Source organism: Haliaeetus albicilla, chromosome 2, assembly GCF_947461875.1.
Source record: "Haliaeetus albicilla chromosome 2, bHalAlb1.1, whole genome shotgun sequence".
In the NCBI taxonomy this organism is placed as follows: Eukaryota; Metazoa; Chordata; class Aves; order Accipitriformes; family Accipitridae; genus Haliaeetus; species Haliaeetus albicilla.
In genome coordinates, this window is record NC_091484.1 from 37,419,867 (window position 1) to 37,440,011 (window position 20,145).

At 39.9% G+C, this 20,145-nt stretch overlaps 1 protein-coding gene across 1 annotated transcript in view; it reads left to right on the forward strand.

The window, feature by feature from the left end:
- Positions 1–20,145, forward strand: part of NGLY1 (N-glycanase 1) — a 31,120-nt gene that overhangs the window by 4,836 nt on the left and 6,139 nt on the right. Inside the window, exons 4-10 of the mRNA XM_069771195.1 lie at positions 2,858–3,017; positions 8,690–8,912; positions 10,732–10,853; positions 11,267–11,412; positions 11,594–11,704; positions 17,225–17,389; positions 18,697–18,885. Of these exons, the coding sequence (XP_069627296.1) occupies positions 2,858–3,017; positions 8,690–8,912; positions 10,732–10,853; positions 11,267–11,412; positions 11,594–11,704; positions 17,225–17,389; positions 18,697–18,885 (1,116 nt within the window). The remainder of the gene's footprint in view (positions 1–2,857; positions 3,018–8,689; positions 8,913–10,731; positions 10,854–11,266; positions 11,413–11,593; positions 11,705–17,224; positions 17,390–18,696; positions 18,886–20,145) is intronic.

A 20,145-nucleotide genomic window follows, 5' to 3' on the forward strand; every position in this document is an offset into this window, starting at 1 on the left:
AGTTACCTAGGCTGTGTTTCCTTTGTCCAAGAAGTTGAGGTGAAGTTCCCTATCAAGACAGAGAGGCAGAGTCCTTTCATCTGACATTACCTGGCCTGATGGGAGAAGACTCTTAACACCTCATACAACTTTGAAAAAGGAAGTTATGCCTTTTGATAGAAGGTTTGAAGGATGCTTTGGTTTAACTTTTTTCTAAAGAGTTTTTCTCCCTAGAACCAGTGTCACTTCGGTCTTAAAAGCTGGTGTAAGATGAAGCCTTCTAAAAGCTTTCTTCTCATACATCCCTAAATAGAGTTTGTCTCTTTTAAATGATATTATCAGTATATTGTTGGATGCCAAACTATGACATAAGATTTATTCCCAATACCTGCCCAAGATCGGTGGAAGATAAACGGCAAAGCATAGATTGAAGTGATAGCTTTTGGGGAAAGGGTGCACTCGGTGACCCATCATCACCCATAATGTCCCTTGGAAAAGGAGCTGTTGTAGTTGTTTGAATATTGAGCCATTTAATCTAATTATGTTAGTATGCCAGTAGTTGCCTTTAAAATGTACTGGCTGGGTTTATTTGGAAAAAAAAATAGTTTTTTTCTTTTGGTCTGCTTCTTGGGTTTTATGGTTTCAGCCACTTCTGCAGTAGTGGTTGGAAGTGAATTAGGAAACCTCTAGAGTGACTTGCTGCAGTACTGGTCAGTACTGGATGCTTTAAAAGTTGTGTTGATCTTAAATGAGAAAAATGTTGCAGATTTCAAATTGACACTTGATGTATTCTGAGGTGAATCTTTCTCATTTGTAGTTATTCGGCCCTGTCTTATGCTAGCCATCAGAGTTGTAGATCCATTTCTCTGCAACTATTATTTTTCCGTGCTTCTTGAGGTTCAACATAGGTGGTGGGACCAAACTTACTACAATTTAGAGGCATTGCTAATGCAGTGTTGGCACTCTATTAGAATGCTTTATTTCAGCTGATCTCTTCAGGGAATTAGACTGATAGCTCTCTGAGCCATTGAATTTTGTCTGTATAGTCTGGAAGGAAGTCCATAAAATACCTTCTGGCTATGACTTGGCCATTTTGCTTGCACAGCAGTAGGTGTTTTGTTTTTCAGTGAGTATACTGCAGAGGTATAGTTGTATTATTGTTGTATGTGTGGCTGTCAGATGTCAGAGAGATTTAGAGTGGTTTTTGTAGTGCAAGCGTTTTTATTTCTTGCCTATGTGTTAAACCTGTGGTTCATGGGAGTCCTAGTAAGCACAGGGAAAAGTGGATTACTTGAGACAGCACAGGAATATTCCTAAATGGCACTGTTCTAGGGACATAACTCATCATTATTTTGCCTCATCTGTGGTGGTTCTGTGTTTCTTATCGTAAGGTGTTCTTGAGACTCAGAAAAAGGAAAGATCTGGCTAGTCATTATTCTGGTGGATGCATTCTGATCCCTTCCTGGATGACATAGTGATTATAGGAGGAAAGAGGTATCCAAAGTTAGATTTGCAGTGAGGTTCACCACACATCTAGATGTTTGCATAAGACTTCATTGGTATACAGTGGCTTCCATGAAACCAGTTAAGCACTTCTGTAACACTGATGGTGTTTGGCAGTGGGAAAACTGAATTGTCAAAGAATCTGGGAGAGTTTCTGCTGTGCTGAGCAATATCTCTGAACACTCTTTCTGGAAGCTGACAGAACATGAATATCTATAAGCCATTGGCAGTCCCTAACTTCCCTTATTTCAGTTCTTTTAACTTGCGTTAAAGTGAATCTGAACACAATTGGATTTATGATGTTAAACCAGTTACCTACAGCTGATGAGCTCCAGGAAGAGTGAAACCAGTTCTGTCCCATTTCAGCAATTATGAAAAGTAAGGACTGGTCCTGTAGTACTGTCCAGCATCAAAATGATTGCTCCTAATTTAAATGCTCCTTTGAAAGAAGTTATCTTCTGAAGAGTTCTCACATCTGTGTATTATGTTGCATTTGCTGCTAGCATCTCAGGAAAGTATGGATTTTTGATGAAACAAACATGGTAGTTAACAAGGCTAAAGACTGAAGCATGATGTAGCAGTAGAGAAAAGGTAGTTTAGCAGTACTGCAGGCTTCCCCCCAAAATATGGCAGACTCTTAATTTTAAAATCCCATTTCACTTTCTGTGTTGTCCCCCTTTAAATGGGAGTAAGTAGTTTGCTGAGCTACTAGCTCCACTACTATTAACTTTAGCTATTCATTTTAGTAGATACGGGTGTACTTCATGGGGTGCAATATGTAGTTGCCACTAAGTGACACTTAGGATAACTGACTGAAGAAGCCTAGTTCTTATGTTTGATTTCTAGTGAAATAACACTGTTCAGTATATGGTCACAGGGTTATGTATTCAAGTCTGTATCAGAGCTGATCTGTGAGAGAAGGAAGTAGAAATGGACAAGCAGCATTTATGAATAAGAAATAGGAAAGCAGTGTTCATCAATAATAGAGTTCTGCAAACCGGTGCAGCAGTGTCCAGGAAATGGAATGAATTACAGGTTCTTTTGTGGATTTCAGGTAAAAGGTGTTCAAAAGAAGTGGAGGCAGAAGTAAGTCAAAAACTTTGCTATCAGAGATGTGTTTTCTCTTCTCCCTGAATCAGTATGCTTCTCACTCAGGACACCATTCAGAATGCTCCAAGATTACAAGGCTGGCTTTACAATTTGGGTGGTGGTGTCTGCAATTTTTATTGATATCTTTACAAATAAACATTTCACCTACAAAGAAATGTATAATGTAATAAGTATAGAATTGTGATTGACAAGCTAAAATAGGAGAGCTTGGTTCTTCTGGTTTAAGGTGTCATAAATCATCTTTTGACTGAAAATCCTTTTGCAGGCTGCAAATATCTTGAAAACAATTCAGACAAAATTTGAGCATCTTGTGTTGATGTATGAGAATCCTTCTATTCAGCAGAAAGCACTAGCTTCAATTCCCCTCCAGCAGTTGAAAGGGAAGGCTCAGAAAAAGCTAGCACAAGCTACAAGACTGGACAAAGGTAATGCTACCAAGTTATAATGTGTATGAAACTAGAAATATTCTTTCAAACATCTGGTTGATGCATATATCTACTGTGCTCTGAGTGTGTGGATTTGGTCACATCTGCGGGTTCCAAATGCTGTCTGTAAATGACAATTGCCTTCTTCCTAATTTTCAAATTTTCTACTCTTCTCTCTCCTCATTTGTTTTTCTTTTTTTTATTTCATTTTGTCATCCATCCTTTACTGCTTTCACATAGAAATTTTGAACTCTTAATTTCTGAATTAGTACTAAACAATGCTAGGGAAACAAATGGGCTGGGTACATACTGTTATATTACTTGCATCCAGAGTGAAGTAGCTACAACAAGAGGAGGTGAGCTTCTTGTTTGAGTAGTCATTGTTTTAAAATTGTCAGAGTGGAGTTTTCCCATACGTACTACAATGCAAAATTCAGAATAAAATTTCAAGTGCTCATTCTCTTTTTAAAGTGATGTTATTGGCGAGATTTTGCACCAGACCTTTCCAAGACACAACTTGATACAAAGAATTGCCTTTCTTGCTAATGCTTAAATAAATGGGGTTGTTCACATGCCATCCTCTTGGAGCTAGAAGTGAAATACAGTTATAAATATTTGTGGCATCAGTGGCTAAAATTTATATTTTCTTCGTAAATCAAATTTGTTTTGAATGTACTAAGTCTTTGTCAGTTAAAAATGGCTATTTCTACTTTCAAGTGAGAGTTCTAGATTTGTTTCAGCAATATAGTGAAATCTTACTTGTATGAGATAAAGATTAAAAAAATATATGCTTCCAAGACAGTATTTAAACGAAAAATTATTTTTACTGTGAATCTTTTGATAGAAGACTCTGTTTGAAGCAATTCTGCTAACTTGATGGGAGTGCTGTTAATTTGCAAACCAAAAATAAGCTTTTCTCATAATTTTTATAAATGACTTTGTGATATCTTATACAACCACACACTAATATGGAATTGTGCCTTTGGGATTAGGGAACTTTTTGACACTGGATTTTCTTAGTAGTTTTTCTCTTTATAAAGCTATACTGTGAAGTAGGAAAACAAGTACAAAGCATTCTCATTCAGCAGCATAGGACAATGCAATGGGTAAAAGAGACTTAGCAGTAATAAATGAAAACTATTTAAATTCCTTTAAAAAAGAAAATAAAGACAATATACCTCTGAGACTGCTCTAATTCTGCTGTGCACATTATTAAAAAGGGGAAGGAAGGAGGGTGGGTGTTTCCAGGTGGTGCTTCCCAAGCCATCAAGCTGATCTATTCAAAATGGCTTCCAGACCTTAATTTAGATGTAATAAAGGGGAAGGGATGGATTTGCACTGTTTTGGATTGTGACAGTTTGAAAGCATTTTTAAAGAGCTTTATAGAAACATTCCTTTGGGAATAGACTATGTATGAGATGTACAGGTAATTGGCCCTTTCAGCTTATTTGGTTTATCTGTATTGCTGTATTAAGACTGTCACCTGTGGAAGTAACTGCTTAGTGCTGAGGGACACTTGTTTTTAGGCCTTCCCTTACAATGCATAATAGGTATTTTTGGCTCAAAAAGGCTAGGAAGATTACAGTCATTTGGTTAGAAGTGTAGACTCTTTTTTTACTGTTTCCCTTTACCACTTTCCATTAGAAAGATGGATTGTGCAGTCAAAAATAGCTGCATGTCACAGCCAACTGTTTTCTGTTCAAATAAATCACATTTGTCATTCTTTCCATGCAGTGTTTTCATGAAGGATTCATTTTACAAACCAAGACAAGAATATTCATATGATAGCAGTCATATTTTCATGCATGGGTTCTGGTTTGTATGTTGTCATCCAGGAAAAGAGAATATGGCTTGTGCTTGAAATCTTCTTGTTCAGTATTTAGCAGAAAGTTTGAATATACAAGCATATCCATTTTGTAAGCAATAACACCCTGTCTGACTGTTTCAGCACAAATGTTTTTTCACATATAAGTAAAAATGGAAACTTTACTGCAATTAAGTCAGGTTTTCTTGCAGTGATTAACAGATCATCTTTTCTCATATGCTTCATAGTCTTGGCAATCTGTTTATTAATAGAGTTAGGGCCCCCACAGAGTCTTTTGTACCAAAGACAACTACAGCTTCGGAGGAAGATGTGAATTGAGCTTAAATAAGTAAAACACACATCTTACCTAGCTTTTCTTCACCATCCCGAAAAAGGAGCTGGTGCACAAATTTGGTGCAACTTCCTTTAAACTGCATTTTTATAAATTATTTTTATATCTTCCTAGTCATTAGACCTGTCTGCACTGTGACTACAAGCAAACTGTAGTACATAAAATAACCAGGTATTAATATCTATGATTGAAGTGTGGCCTAGGTGATGGAGTTAATAGGAGGACTTATTTGAATGTTTATGAATCTGAGAAGGAAGAGTATCTCTCTGGGCATTGGAGCAGAATATACATTTAAAGACTGTAAGCAGTTAGGAGGGGTGGATCTCTTTTGGAAGACTGGGTTTTTAAATTTTTTATTTAGGTAAAGTGGGGTTATTTCCAGTTGGTGGAACAGTGACAGTGTGCGAGTAGATTCTAACACCTGTTGTGAACACAGGAATATGGGCCAGAGGAATCTGGTGGTCTAGAGTGATGAAATCTGCTAAAGTAGAAAAATAAAGACATCCTATGTCTAGCTTGGGTAAGCTGACAAAGGTGTTAATTTGCTGAATTTATGAACAAACTCAACTTGTTCACATGGAATATGTGTATGTTCTACCATAATTAAGCTGTGTTTGTAGAAAGTATGTTCGTATTACACCTGGTTGTCTAGACTGCTACCAGTGTCTGGTTCTTTGTGATTATGAAATCAAAGCAATTGTTATCCCTGGTTTAATAGCTCAGAATAGGAAAAGAGTATTTATAGAATCATAGAATTGTTTAGGTTGGAAAAGATCTTTAAGATCATTAAGTCCAAATGTAAACCTGACACTGCCAAGTCCACCAGTAATCTATGTCCCTAAGTGCCACATCTACATGTCTTTTAAATATCTCCAAGGATGGTGACTCAACTACTTCCCTGGGCACCCTGTTCCAATGCTCGACAACCCTCTCAGTAAAGAAATTTTTCCTAATATCCAATCTAAACCTCCCCTGCCGCAACTTGAGGCCATTTCCTCATGTCCTATCGCTTCTTACTTGGGAGAAGAAACTGCACCCACCTCGCTACAACCTCCTTTCAGGTAGCTGTAGAGAGCAATAAGGTCTCCCCTGACCTTCCTTTTCTCCAGGCTGAACAACCCCAGTTCCCTCAGCCACTCCTCGTAAGACTTGTGCTCCAGGCTCCTCACCAGCTTCGTTACCCTTCTCTGGACCTGCTCCAGCACCTCAATGTCTTTCTTGCAGTGAGGGGCCCAAAACTGAGCATGGTATTCAAGGTGCGGCCTCACCAGTGCCGAGTACAGGGGGACGATCACTTCCCTAGTCCTGCTGGCTGCACTATTTCTGATATGAACCAGGATGCTTTTGACCTTCTTGGCCACCTGGGCACACTGCTGGCTCACATTCAGGCATCTGTTGACCAACACCCCCAGGTCCTTTTCCACCAGGCAGCTTTCCAGCTGCTCTTCCCCAAGCCTGTAGCTCTGCATGGGGCTGTTGTGACCCAACTGTGGGACCCAGCACTTGGCCTTGTTGAACCTCATACAATTGGCCTTGGCCCATCAATCCAACCTGTCCGGATCCCTCTGTAGAGGCTTTCTGCCCTCAAGAAGATCAACACTCCCACCCAACTTAGTGTTGTCTGCAAAGTTACTGAGGCTGCCCTCGATCCCCTTGTCCAGATCATTAATAAAGATATTAACCAGAACTGGCCCCAGTACTGAGCCCTGGGGAACACCACTTTTGGACGGCCGCCAACTAGATTTAACTCTATTCACCATAACTCTTGGGGCCTGGCTGCCCAGCCAGTCTTTTACCCAGTGAACAGCACACCTGTCCAAGCCATGAGCAGCCAGTTTCTCCAGGAGAATGCTGTGGGAAATGGTGTCAAAGGCTTTACTGAAGTCCATGTAAACAACATCCACAGCCTTTCCCTCATCCACTAAGCAGGTCACCTTGTCATAGAAAGAGATCAGGTTAGTCAAGCAGGACCTGCCTTTCATAAACCCTGCTGACTGGGCCCGATCACTGGGTTGTCCTGGATGTGTTGCATGATGGCACTCAGGATGATCTGCTCCATAACCTTCCCTGGCACCGAGGTCAGACTGACAGGCCTGTAGTTTTCTGGATCCTCCTTCCAGCCTTTCTTGTAGATGGGTGTCACATTTGCTAACCTCCAGTCAACTGGGACCTCCCCAGTTAGCCAGGGCTGCTGCTGAATGATTGAAAGTAGCTTGGTGAGCTATATATACCTTCTCCTTCAGTACCCTTGGGTGGATCCCATCTAGCTCCATAGTCTTGTGTGTGTCTAAGTGGTATAGTAGGTTGCTAATAATTTCCCCTTGGATTATAAGGGCTTCATTCTGCTCCCGGTCCCTGTCTTCCAGCTCCAGAGGCTGGGTACCTGGAGAACACCTGGTCTTACTATTAAAGACTGAGGCAAAGAAGGCATTAAGTGCCTCAGCCTTTTCCTCATCCTTTGTCACTGTGTTTCCCCCTGCATCCAATAAAGGATGGAGATTCTCCTTAGCCCTCCTTTTGTTATTAATGTATTTATAGAAACATTTTTTTATTGTCTTTTACGGCAATAGGCAGATTAATTTCTAGTTGGGCTTTGGCCCTTCTAATTTATTCCCTGCATAACCTCATGACATCCTTGTAGTCCTCCTGAGTTGCCTGCCCCTTCTTCCAAAGGCCATAAACTCTCCTTTTTTTTTCCTGAGTTCCAGCCAAAGCTCTCTGTTCAGCCAAGCCGGTCTTCCTCCCTGCTGGCTGATCTTTCGGCACACGGGGACGGCCTGCTCCTGCACCTTTAAGATTTCCTTCCTGAAGAATGTCCAGCCTTCCTGGACTCCTTTGCCCTTCAGGACTGTCTCCCCAGGGACTCTGTCAACCAGTCTCCTAAACAGGCCAAAGTCTGCCCTCTGGAAGTCCGAGGTAGCAGTTCTGCTGACTCCCACTCCTTACTTCTCCAAGAAACAAAAACTCTATCATTTTGTGATCACTGTGCCCAAGACGGTCCCCAACCATCACATCACCCACAAGCCCTTCTCTGTTTGCAAACAACAGGTCCAGCGGAGCGCCTTCCCTAGTTGGCTCACTTGGTAGCTGTGTCAGGAAGTTATCTTCCACATGCTCCAGGAACCTCCTAGACTGTTTCTTCTCTGCTGGAAACAGGAGCAGAAAAAGAATTAACACTCTCTTCTGAAGCCCTGGAAGAATATGAGGGGCATGAGGAACTTCATGGGGCTTCACTGTATATCTAACTTGTTTTTCTGAGCGATTTCTTATTCTCGCTCTAGCTGTAGTGTTTAGGGGTGCAGTTTTTTGTTCTTTGCATATACAGTTTGATGTTATTCAGTTTTGAGAATTGAGATTTTCTTTCTTGTGTGTGCTTAAGTAACATATGAAGCTTTTGTATAATGAGACTTCTAAAATACAATAAAGGCCCGGGGATGGTGGTTTATGTAGATACTGGAAAGTTGAACTAAATTATTTTTCCATTTGACCTAATTGTGTGTTGTGTAAATTTTACAGGTGCAAATGTGAATGAAGAGGACTTTTTATTGTTGGAGCTGTTGGACTGGTTTAAGAATGACTTTTTTCATTGGGTAGATAATCTTCCTTGCAGCAAGTGTGGTGGGCAGACAGAGCCTAAAAGTGGCTACTTATTGCCTACTGATGATGACCTAAGGTGGAATGTCAGAAGAGTGGAAAATCATTACTGCAACCAGTGTCAGTTCTGTAATAGATTCCCAAGGTGAGCACACAAAGATTTGCTTGTCTCTTTTCTTGTCTTTCAAGAAACAGCTTTGCATTTGTATGTTTTGTGAAAAAGTGATAAGTTGTTGGTTGAAAGATTAGAGAAGCCATTTTAAGTAACATGATAGGATGGTTGATGAACCAGCAGTCGCTCTATAAGATTAGAGATTTTTAAAACCAATATATTGCTTTCTTTTATGTGGCCTTGCTCTGAATACTTGTCTGACTTTCTTCTTAATTTTTTTTTTTACTATTAATTTGGTAAAGTACAACTTCTAAATAAAATACATTAATATTGGCATAGTATGTAGGTAGGTTTTTGTTATTTCAGGGAAAACGTTAGCTTCTATGGGAAATCACAAAGGGTAATCCACATTTTTTGCTGAGTCTATAGCAAGAGAGAAAATATCCAGGTTTTTGATATTTTTGCTAACTATCAAAAGCACCAACGTACAAAAATCATATTTTAAGTTGAAGTTTTCATGGTTTAACCCCAGCCAGCAACTAAGCACCACACAGCTGCTCTATCACTCCCCTCCTCAACTGGACTGAGGGGAGAAAATACACCAAAAGGCTCATGGGTTGAGATAAGGACAGGAAGAGATCACTCAACCAATTACCATCATCCATCAGACTCATCAGCAAAACAGACTTGACTTGGGGAAAATTAACTTAATTTATTGACAGTCAAACTGGAGTAGGGTAATGAGAAATGCAACCAAATCTTAAAACACCTTCCGCCCACCCCTCCTTTCTTCCCGGGCAGAGCTTCACTCCTGAATTGTCTACCTCCTCCCCTCCAGCGTCACAGGGGGATGGGGAATGGGGGTTGTGGTCACTTCATTACACATTGTCTCTGCCACTCCTTCCTCCTCAGGAGGAGGACTCCTCAGGCTCTTCCCCTGCTCCAGCGTGGGTCCCTTCCATGGTGTGCAGTCCTTCAAGAACAGACTGCTCCAGCATGGGTCCCCCACAGGGTTGCAAGTCCTGCCAGAAAACCTGCTCCAGGGTGGACTCCTCTCTCCATGGGTCCACAGGTCCTGCCAGGAACCTTCTCCAGTGTGGGCTTCCCACGAGGTCACAGCCTCCTTCAGGCATCCACCTGCTCTGGCATGGGGTCCTCCATGGGCTGCAGGTGGATATCTGCTCCACTGTGGACCTCCATGGGCTGCAAGGGGACAGCCTGCCTCACCAAGGTCTTCCCCACAGGCTGCAGGGGAATCTCTGCTCCAGCACCTGGAGCATCTCCTCTCCCTCCTTCTTCACTGAACCTGAGTGTCTGCAGGGTTGTTTCTCTTGCATGTTCTCACTCCTGTCTCTGGCTGCATTTTCTGTGCCCACAGCAACTTTTTTTTCCCCTTCTTAAATCTGTTCTCCCAGAGGCGCTACCACTGTCACTGATTGGCTTGGTCTTGGCCAGCGGCGGGTCCATCTTGGAGCCGGCTGGCGTTGGCTCTGTGAGACATAAGGGAAGCTTCTAGCAGCTTCTCACAGAAGCCATCCCTGTAGCACTCCTGCTACCAAAACCTTGCCACGCAAACCCAATGCAGAAGTCTAAGTCAATTCTGAAAACTGATAAAAACCGGGTTCATTTTAGTCCTGCTATAAACATATGATGGAGTCACGTGAGTCAAAGTAAAAGTGGCATTCTGCTCGCCCTTGTTTTGTGCAGTACAGCAATCATTTCCATTATCTTCTGTGGACTGAATGTCACTGAAATCTGTTCAAATCATGACAGGGACAGTCATGATCTGAAGATTTTGAAAGGTGAAATGCATTTTCAATTATTCTGGTTTTGGTTTGTTTTTCTACTGTAGGTATAACAACCCCGAAAAACTGCTGGAAACCAGACGTGGACGCTGTGGCGAGTGGGCTAACTGTTTTACACTGTGTTGCAGAGCTGTAGGTTTTGAGGCTAGATACGTCTGGGACTGCACAGGTATCAGTATTCTAGAATATTGTAATGTTAATACAAACCTATGCAAAATGAGGTTACATATTTTATGGTTCTTAGATTATATTAGTCATCAGGCAGCATATAGAGTTATGCAGTTCAGCTAACAAAGACAATATAAATTCAATTTCCTGTCTTGCCTAATGAGATGAAATATAGTTCTGCAACTAAGGTTAGATGATTGACTTCAGAATGGTACAACCTTTAGTTGAATCTAAGGGACTATGATCCTAAGATAGAAAGAGAAAGCTCTGGTAACTTTCCTGAATGTAGATGAACAGAAAACGTGTTCTTTCACCTTTTCCTTCATTTAATAAATCAGGAAAAGTTACAATATTATCTAGAAGAGAGGATCTATCCTTATAATTCATTGTTTATTCTTGACCTTTGTTATATAGATCATGTGTGGACTGAAGTATATTCTTCATCTCAGAAAAGATGGCTTCACTGTGATCCCTGCGAAAATGTCTGTGATAAACCTCTTCTTTATGAGTCTGGGTGGGGAAAGAAGCTCTCCTACATAATTGCATTCTCCAAAGATGAGGTAGGAGTAATGATGTTAATAATAAACAAGCTTGCCCTGAGGCAAGTGAGTGATATATTCCATCTTAGTGTGATTTCCAGAATTACAGAAAAGCATACTTTGATTAGCTAGCCTCTTTAAATGAAGCAAGATATATGGGAATTTCTGGTTGCTTTATTTTCTTCTTCAACTTGTGCTTGAGGTTGTTGATGTCACCTGGAGGTACAGCTGTAGACATGAAGAAGTACTCTCTAGAAGGACAGCCCTCACTGAAGCTACACTACGTGAGACAATTAACACACTAAATAGAACGGTATGTAGCTTTTCTTAAATTGATTTTTTTAAGTGAAACCTAAGTGTCTGTCCAGAGTGTGAAGTCCTTGAACAAAGGAATGCATTTAGTAACCTGATAGGAGTGTTCATGCGCTATGGAATATAAAATGCTGCTAACTATACAGACCTCATTTTACACTGAATACATAAGAGTTAGTCACAGTGCTGAACTTACATGAAATAAGATAAAGAGTGGTATGTAAGAGGATTATCATATTATCTCTTACATAGTCAAATGCGTGTGTTTGTGTGTGTATATATATATATAAAAAATAGATACTGTGTGTATGTATTTTTTTCTTGATGGCTTTGGAGTAGACTTGTGCATCAACAGATGTTGGGGGTAAACTACAAATGCTTTGTGACTATGTGGACTCCTTGAGGGCAGCTGAGCATTTTCCACATTAATAATGCTATAACTTGAAAACAATAGTATTTATAGTTATAAGAAATGTAGGCCTAATTTGCTTTCCATGACTTTTTTACAAGTGCTGGGAAGTGGGAGGAATAATTCACAGGCTGCTTCCAAGACTTTCAAGAAGCGTTGATACCATGTGGCTCTGAGCCAAAGCTCTCCTGACACACTGTTCATGCCTAATGTCCCCAGAACACATGGAGCCATTAACACCTGCATGTCACAGTCACAGAACCCGAGTGCACTCGGCATCTCTCTGCAAAGCTTTTACCACTCTCTACATGGGACAGGATGAACTTTTCTTGACTCAATATACTAGAATACCACAAAACCTTCAACCACCTATGAGGTTCCATTTTTGTCTCCACTTCCTTCCAGGGCTAATTCCTGTGCATAGAAACTTTAGTTCTAGTGATACTATATAGCTGATGGCTTAATAAACAGATAATGCCTTTGCAGAGCCCTGCTGACTTGAGTGTTATAGCCAGACACAAGAGTGTGAAGAACTGACCTGAACTTATGTTTGAGGCCAGGGCTTGAAATCGTTTTATCAGTAATGAAAAATTAGAGTCACGTAGTGGAGTGGAGCATTGAGAAGGCTGACCAGAGTAGCAAAATAAAAGGAGGTAAAGGATCAGAAATTCAAGCTGAGGAATGCATGCCCTTTGTGCAGGGTTGCAGGAATTTAATGGCATCCTCTCCGAGCATTGAACCCTTGCTGGCTACAAACTGATCTGAGGGGCCTTTCTTCTGATCTACTGGCAATAGAAACAAGTCACCAGACTCCTTTTCTCCACCAGCTGTCTGTAGAGAAAGAACAGTGGAAATGGGGCACTAGTAAGTTGAAAAATTACTCTTGACAATATTGATGGAATCAGGAAAGTATATGCAACTGACTAATGGGCTGGCTTGCCTGACTTCCTTCTCACCTCAATGGTGTCACTGTAGGATCATGCTCTTTCACTTACAGAAGTTTAGAGAACTCCAGTAAAAAAATGCATTGCCATCTCCAACAGATGGTGCTGCATGTTGTTTCTTGGCCTGTTTCTTACTCATTTCCACCTGCTTCATAAGACTGTGCAGCTCATGAGCTGACATGAGCACTTTTCAAACAGAAAGAACAGGCATTCTGGTCATACCTTAAGTGAAGACTTCATTAAAAACTGAGTACAGGGAAGAAAGCTATACACGTGCTTCCAAGACACTCTTGTATTTCTCCTATTTTGTTTCTCTACAGGTGGAAAATCCCAGCCCTTTTTTCTCTATGCTGCACACTTTCCCTACTGCTTTCCAGTATTATTAAAGCTGTCATGTGATTTTATTAGAACACCTTTGTCAGTATTTTTAATGGTATCTTATTCTGAGGAACAATTTACTCTCCCTTTCTAGAAGCTGAATGATGCTCACACTCCCCTGCTCCCACACACACTTCCTTTTGCCCAGTAGCTGTTCAGAATGTTTGATTAATTTATTAAATTAATAATAAATTTAATCCCTGTAAGTAACTGCTCTTACTCCTTTTTTTCTTTTGTCTGTTATAGCTGGAATTGGATTTCAGGCGCTTAGAGGCAGTTTGCCATCAGATTGCTACAAGAACAGGGTTTTTTTCCTACATTTGTCCTAGTCAAAGGGCTTTTCCTAAAGTTCATACTAAGGTGACAATACAGGGGGACTCAAGGGGCCATTAAAAAGTTGCTGTCTGAGGATCTCCATGTCGTATTCAGTAGCTTCTGTGGTCAGTAGAGATGTAAGGCCACTTACCCCTGGAACTATCAAGACATCTTATAGCAGGTTGTCATTACTCTGCTCAGTCACAAGTCTCTGTTTCTGCTAGTATGCTGTTTCCTTCGCTGCAACCTGTTCAGCAGATAACTGATGTAGGCAGAGGCCTCCACTAACTTTCCCTTTTCCCATCATCTCCTACAGACTGGTTCCACACTAAAAGGGATTATGGTCTTGGTATCTTTTGATGCAGAGTTCCAGCACTGCATCTTTCAAGCTCAATCCTTCTACTTTACAACTAAAGAGAAGCACAGTACACAGTACACATTATCACCTATGCTGCAATGTTAGTGAAAGTGGAATCTGAGAGATTGTTATTGTTCTTTCCTGCATAAAGAGCCATGGCTGTGGCCATTATTTCTCTGCTTGTCTGTCTGTTCAGTGGCCAAGCAGAGACGACACAACAGTTCAACGACTCATGGTTAAATGGAAAAGAGGCAATGATAATTAAATCTATTCAGTACACTATTTTACTCCTCAGAAATACTGTGTGTATTTTATTTGGGTCAGGCATTCCTAAATGGGTGTGTAGCCTCCAGACTACCAACAATCTGATGTCATTCTATAAGTACCATATCACACCCTGCCTACAAATTTTCTTCACCTATTTTGTATGGGCACTGCTGTATTCCAGTCCATTGTATGTTACCTCTATAGAAAAGGGGGAGAGGACCCTGAAATTTCCACTGCTTTCATTGGAAATTGGATGGTGGGGCAGGGAAACAAATTATTTTTTTGCTTCAGGCCTCATTTTTTGGTAGCGATTGTGAATGGTTATAGCTACAGCCAGGTCAGCTCTTAAAAGGAAAACTAGTAATTTAGGTTGAATTGCAGCCATTTCATGGTGATTGATGTGAGATCATAAAATTATAGAATGGTTTGGGTCAGAAGGGACCTTAAAGATCATCTAGTTCCAACCACCCTACCTTGGGCAGGGATTGGGCAGGGACACCTTCCACTAGACCAGGTTGCTCAAAGCCTCATCGAACCCGGCCTTGAACGCTTCCAGGGATGGGGCATCCACAACCTCTCTGGGCAACTTGTTCCAGTGCTTCACCACCCTCACAGTGAAGAACTTCTTCCCTACATCTAATCTAAATCTACCTTCTTTCAGTGTAAAGCCATTACCCCTTGTCCTGTCACAACAGCCCCTGTAAAAGGTCCCTCTCCAGCTTTCTTGTAGGCCCCCTTTAGGTGCTGGAAGGCCTTCCTGAAGCCTTCTCTTATCCGGGCTAAACAACCCCAGCTCTCTCAGCCTGTCCTCATAGGAGAGGTTCTCCAGATGAGATGAACCAATATTCCTTGTTTAAAGGTTTAAAATTCAATTTCTGTCCTCAAATTACTTGTTGCTTACCCAGCAATGGGTCCACTTAAATCACAGGTTATCGATCTCCTGAAATCACAGTCCTTCAGGAGGCATGAACAGCATAGCTTGCACATGATGCAGAACTGATTTTAGAACTGCAGTTCACAATCCCTCCTCCTTCCTATTCCCTTTGTCTGCCAAGGAAAGGTGGGGCCTGAGCATTTATGTAGAGGGCAATACCTTAAGGAAAAACAAAGCAGTAAGTTTGAGCCATGGTAGTTGATAGGAGTTCTTGGAATCCATTTCAGTACATGGATGCTGTTCATGACAATGTCATTTGTAGGAAATGTAGTTACAGGCAGTGTTGATCTCTGCAGAGTCTTAGCATTATGCATATCTTGCATGCTGCTAGCATTTATATGCAAGAGTCTACTGGGTGGGGTGGAGATTACAAGAATTGACATACTCGTACCCTTAACAGTTGAGGAACTTACTAATTTCTTGTATCATACATAAAAGACGCCTGTTTTCTGAAGCACCATTTTTGTGTTGAAGCACTGTTCTCTAACAGTTTTTTTTAGATACTGTTACAACAGCTGCAGAACAAGGGCAACCAGTTCTCAGTGTGGCATCACTAATTTCAGTGGTGATGATCCCTGACAGTGGGTTTCCCTACATCAAAGTGGCTCGAAGAAAATTGTAGATTGGTATTGTTAACTTAGGGTAAGCCACATCAAACTTCCTCTGAGCTGGACTGAGATCTGTAGTACTGTATACGGATATCCAAAGTGCCCAGGCAAGTGTTAGATTCAGAAAGGCCTGGTGTTTCATGAGGAATTGCTGGAGTCCCTGCTTGACATCCATCAACACAGGCAGAGGTGTATTGCCCCCTTGCTGTGTTAGAACTGGTATTTGGCAGCTGGAATTTGTTCAGCTGGAGCTGTTTCTCATCATTTCTCTGTATCTACTTTCCTTTATCCAGTTCCAGATTGTTGTCTGGAACAAAAACCCTTCAAATGCCTTTTTTCTGATCCCTAATAGCAAAACTTTCTGGGGTCAGGACTGCTTTTGAGGTAATTGGCATACTTATTAGCCTGAAGTTTCAGGTCCTAGTGGGCTGAGTGTGCATGCCTTGGGCAATCGCCAAAGTAGGAAAAAAAGATGATGTGTAATCATTTGCATACTCAATGTTGAACTTAATTTTCCAACCCTGTGGGGGTGTATCCACAATTAAGGAAAAAGGCTTCACACATCAGCTATGTGTATTTGACGTGAAAATCATGGAGACAGAACCCCATCCTCTCACAATGAATTTTTTTTTAAGTTGTGTACCCAAAAAATGCCATATTTTTATTCATGTAGGTAAAGAAATCGTGTTATGTAATTCTTTCTCTTTTCCACTAATTTACCTGGAAGTGTAGGTGATATGCTTTTGTCAGTTTTCTGATATCTGCAAAAATATGAATGTCATTGTTTGTTTATGATAGAGTCAGTCACTGTGAAATAACTCTTTCAGAGACTAACTGAATCTTTTTTTCGGCCTTAATCACAAACCCAAGGAGTTGCCAACCAAATCACTCCACCTCAGAGAAGAAAAGTTTGACTCCAAAATTATGCTTGCTTTCTCTTTCCCCCAAATAGTATCAAGAACAGCTATGGTATGGAATACATATGAATAGCTATGAAATATGCTATGGAAGTGTTTTACCATCCAAGCAAATCTATTACAAGCATAGCACAAACCTTATTTTAAAGGCAATCCATGTAGTTAGTTCATGCAAGTTCACAGAAATAGCACTGCTGTCGAATAACTATGCAGTTATGACTGATTTATATTTGCACCTGTGGTATAAGATTAATGTTTCTAACAGTCAGTCTAGACTTTAAATGTTAGTCTATTTTTTCAATTCTTTTTTCCCTATTGGTGTCACTGTAGAGCAGAATTATAAATACCATTTTTTTGAATTTTTTACTTTGCTGCTTAAATGTATTTTCAGAGACAACGATCTTTGTCAGAAAATAGAAGAAGAGAGCTCTTGGAAAGAACAATTGTGGAGCTTGTTGAATTTATTTCTCCCAAAACACCTAACCCCAGAGAATATGGTGGAAGGACATCAGGTTCCATGGCTTGGCGGGTAGCCAGAGGTGAAATTGGTCCAGAGGTATTTAACTTTTGCACTGGTGACCATTAGAGGTAGCTAAATAGAGGTTCTATGATTATGGTCTGCAGAGGAAAAGCACTTCATGGTAGGTAGCCTACAGATTAGTTCAAACAGTGAAACTTGCAAAAACATTAGGTGCAAGTGTGATGTGAATTCAGCAGAGGTCCACAAGTAATTTTTGAGGATTGATGGTGGTCCGTTGATTCTAAAAATGTTTGGGAATCCTTGATCTAAAGTGTGTTTTGCTCTTACAAGTTAATAAAAAATACTTCTTTTCCTTTTAATTAGTTACAGTGTGACAGAACTAGAAAGTTTAAGGTAGTTGAAAACAGTTGGGAAAACTTTAAAAAAATGTTTATTTGTGTTATTAGTTACTCTTGGTTAAAGCCTGAAAGTAAGTTTTGATCAAATATTTTTGTTGATAAAACAATGTGGGAGCAATTAGGATTGCATAAATGGAACAATCTCTTAAATAATAAACTCAATTGATTTTCATATCAATGTTTTTGACTATTTCTGAAAGCAAGATTTTATTTTTAATTATTTATGCTAAGGTACAGTTTCCGAGAACTATAGCCATGTTTAGCTTGAGCCAGCATACAAAAGTATGACTTACGCCATCACTTGTTACATCAATCTTGTGATCCTGTCATGTGGAATGCCTGACAATCCTAAATAGAACGAGTTAGGTGACATTAATGAGTTTCATAGGATTGTCTAAATTTGAGAAACTAAGCGTTTATTTCAGTTCTCCATAGTTTAGAAGATTTAATTTGTGCTTTGCTGAAACTTGTAAGAACAATGACAAATCTTTAAAAAAAAATACTGTGAAGTTATGAAGTTTGTATCTTAAGTTTTTTGAAGTTGATTTGTAAACTGTCATATACAAACACCTGTATATGGTAGTCACAGAATTAAGTTTGCTATTTGGAACAACCATTTACTTTTGATTGTACAAGAAATATACTCAACATACAAATTTTCTATTCCTAACATGTTAATCTCTTACTTAAATTTGCTAATTTTTGTTATTTCATTAACAATTTACTTCTAAAAGTAATTATAAGAAAATCTAAAAACTAAATTTACTGCTCCTCTCTGGAAAAGGTGCAAGTCTGTTGTAGGAAACTGGTTTAAAACTTCTGTTTTGCAGAAATGCTTTTGTCCATGACCTCTCTTAAAAATGACATTTTTTTCAGTTGACAGCAAAACTGAATTGGGAAACCATGGCATGCTGTTTAAAAGTAACATAGTCTTACTGAAATGTACTGGGGAATGAAGGTGCTTGTATTTTTTGTCTTTTTCAGAAAAGAAAAGAAGTACTTTTTATTCCCTCTGAAAAAGAGAAGACATCTAAACTTTTCCACCTCATTTACAATATAGTAGAAGATAGTTATACACGGATTTCCAATAATAATGAAAAAATAAGTGGCTGGGAAGCAGGTGTTTGGAAGGCAGAGTCTATTTGGAGAAAGGTTGAAACAGATTGGAAAATGGTAAGGATAACAATGATTAAAAGCGTAGAATCTATCGTAAAAGTATGATAACACAAATAAAATAGAAAACCCTTGCCAATGTTTGGCATCAAAACCTCTCTTGGTGCACATAGAATTTAGCTGATGTTAGTAAATGTTACTGTTAAGCTTCAGGTAAGATTGCCATATGATTTAAGAAATTAGAAATAAATTTAGCTTTTCTTTTAGAAAGGATGACCAAATTCTCTGCAGGTAGGTAAAATCCTTGCTAAAGCACCAAATTTTTAAAAAATGGCTTCCTTCTTATGCTTTTGGGCAAATGTACAATACTGTTTTATTGAAAAGCAGTACTTCTCTCCAAAAAAAAGATACTTGTTGTTTTGTTTTGGAGAATAGCTTTATGGTGTGCCATATCTCTTTGATACACAGCCAAAGGAAGAAATTGTCATCCTAAGTATTACAGTTCCATCTGCAAGAAGGCAAAAACCTGTCAGTTATGCAGATTATTGTATACCTTGCCCAGAATCCTTCCCATCTGTCAGGACGCAGAGCAGCGGAAGAGTCATATGCTCTAAATCTGAGAAGATAACGGATGCCTGTAAGATGGGAAGGGGTCATTTACTAGCAAACGTCTTTTCCTGCAACAGCTACCAACTGTGGAACTGAGCATTCCTGTCAGGGACTATAGCATGTTATTGCTTTGTTCCCCTGTCAGTTTACTAGTCTGAAAGATCTCTGGCCAAGCGTTCTTCTAGCTTAGGCAATGGTTTGCTTCCATTGATGAAAAATGGAGCTAAGTATATATGACAGTCTTCTGAGGTTTTCTGTGCTGGATGTATACATAACTGACTTGCAAAATGCAATGGGGGAATAGCTTGGAGAGGTTGTTCTACATAAAAGAGAAGGAATAAGGGAAGAAACTGGAGAACAATACAAAAGATGTTACAACAGTGTGGGCTAATAGGAAAAGAGAAGTAACAAAAACTCAGAATGAGGGACAACTGTTCTCTGCTTCCCTAGGATCTGCTAAAAATCTGATAGCACATTATATCTTCAAGTCTCCAATGATCAGTTATCCCCACTTTTGCAAGAAACGTACTGTCTTTGCACTGAAACCAATTACAAGTCTGCTGTTCTGCTGAGTTCTACTAATCAGATAAAACAGGGAAGGACCAATCTATAGGACCAGAGAGAAAGATTTTACCCTTGTATTCAACAGCACCGAAATTTTTCTAGATAAAGGATGAGAGGATGGCCTTGAGAAATTAAGAGCTACAGATC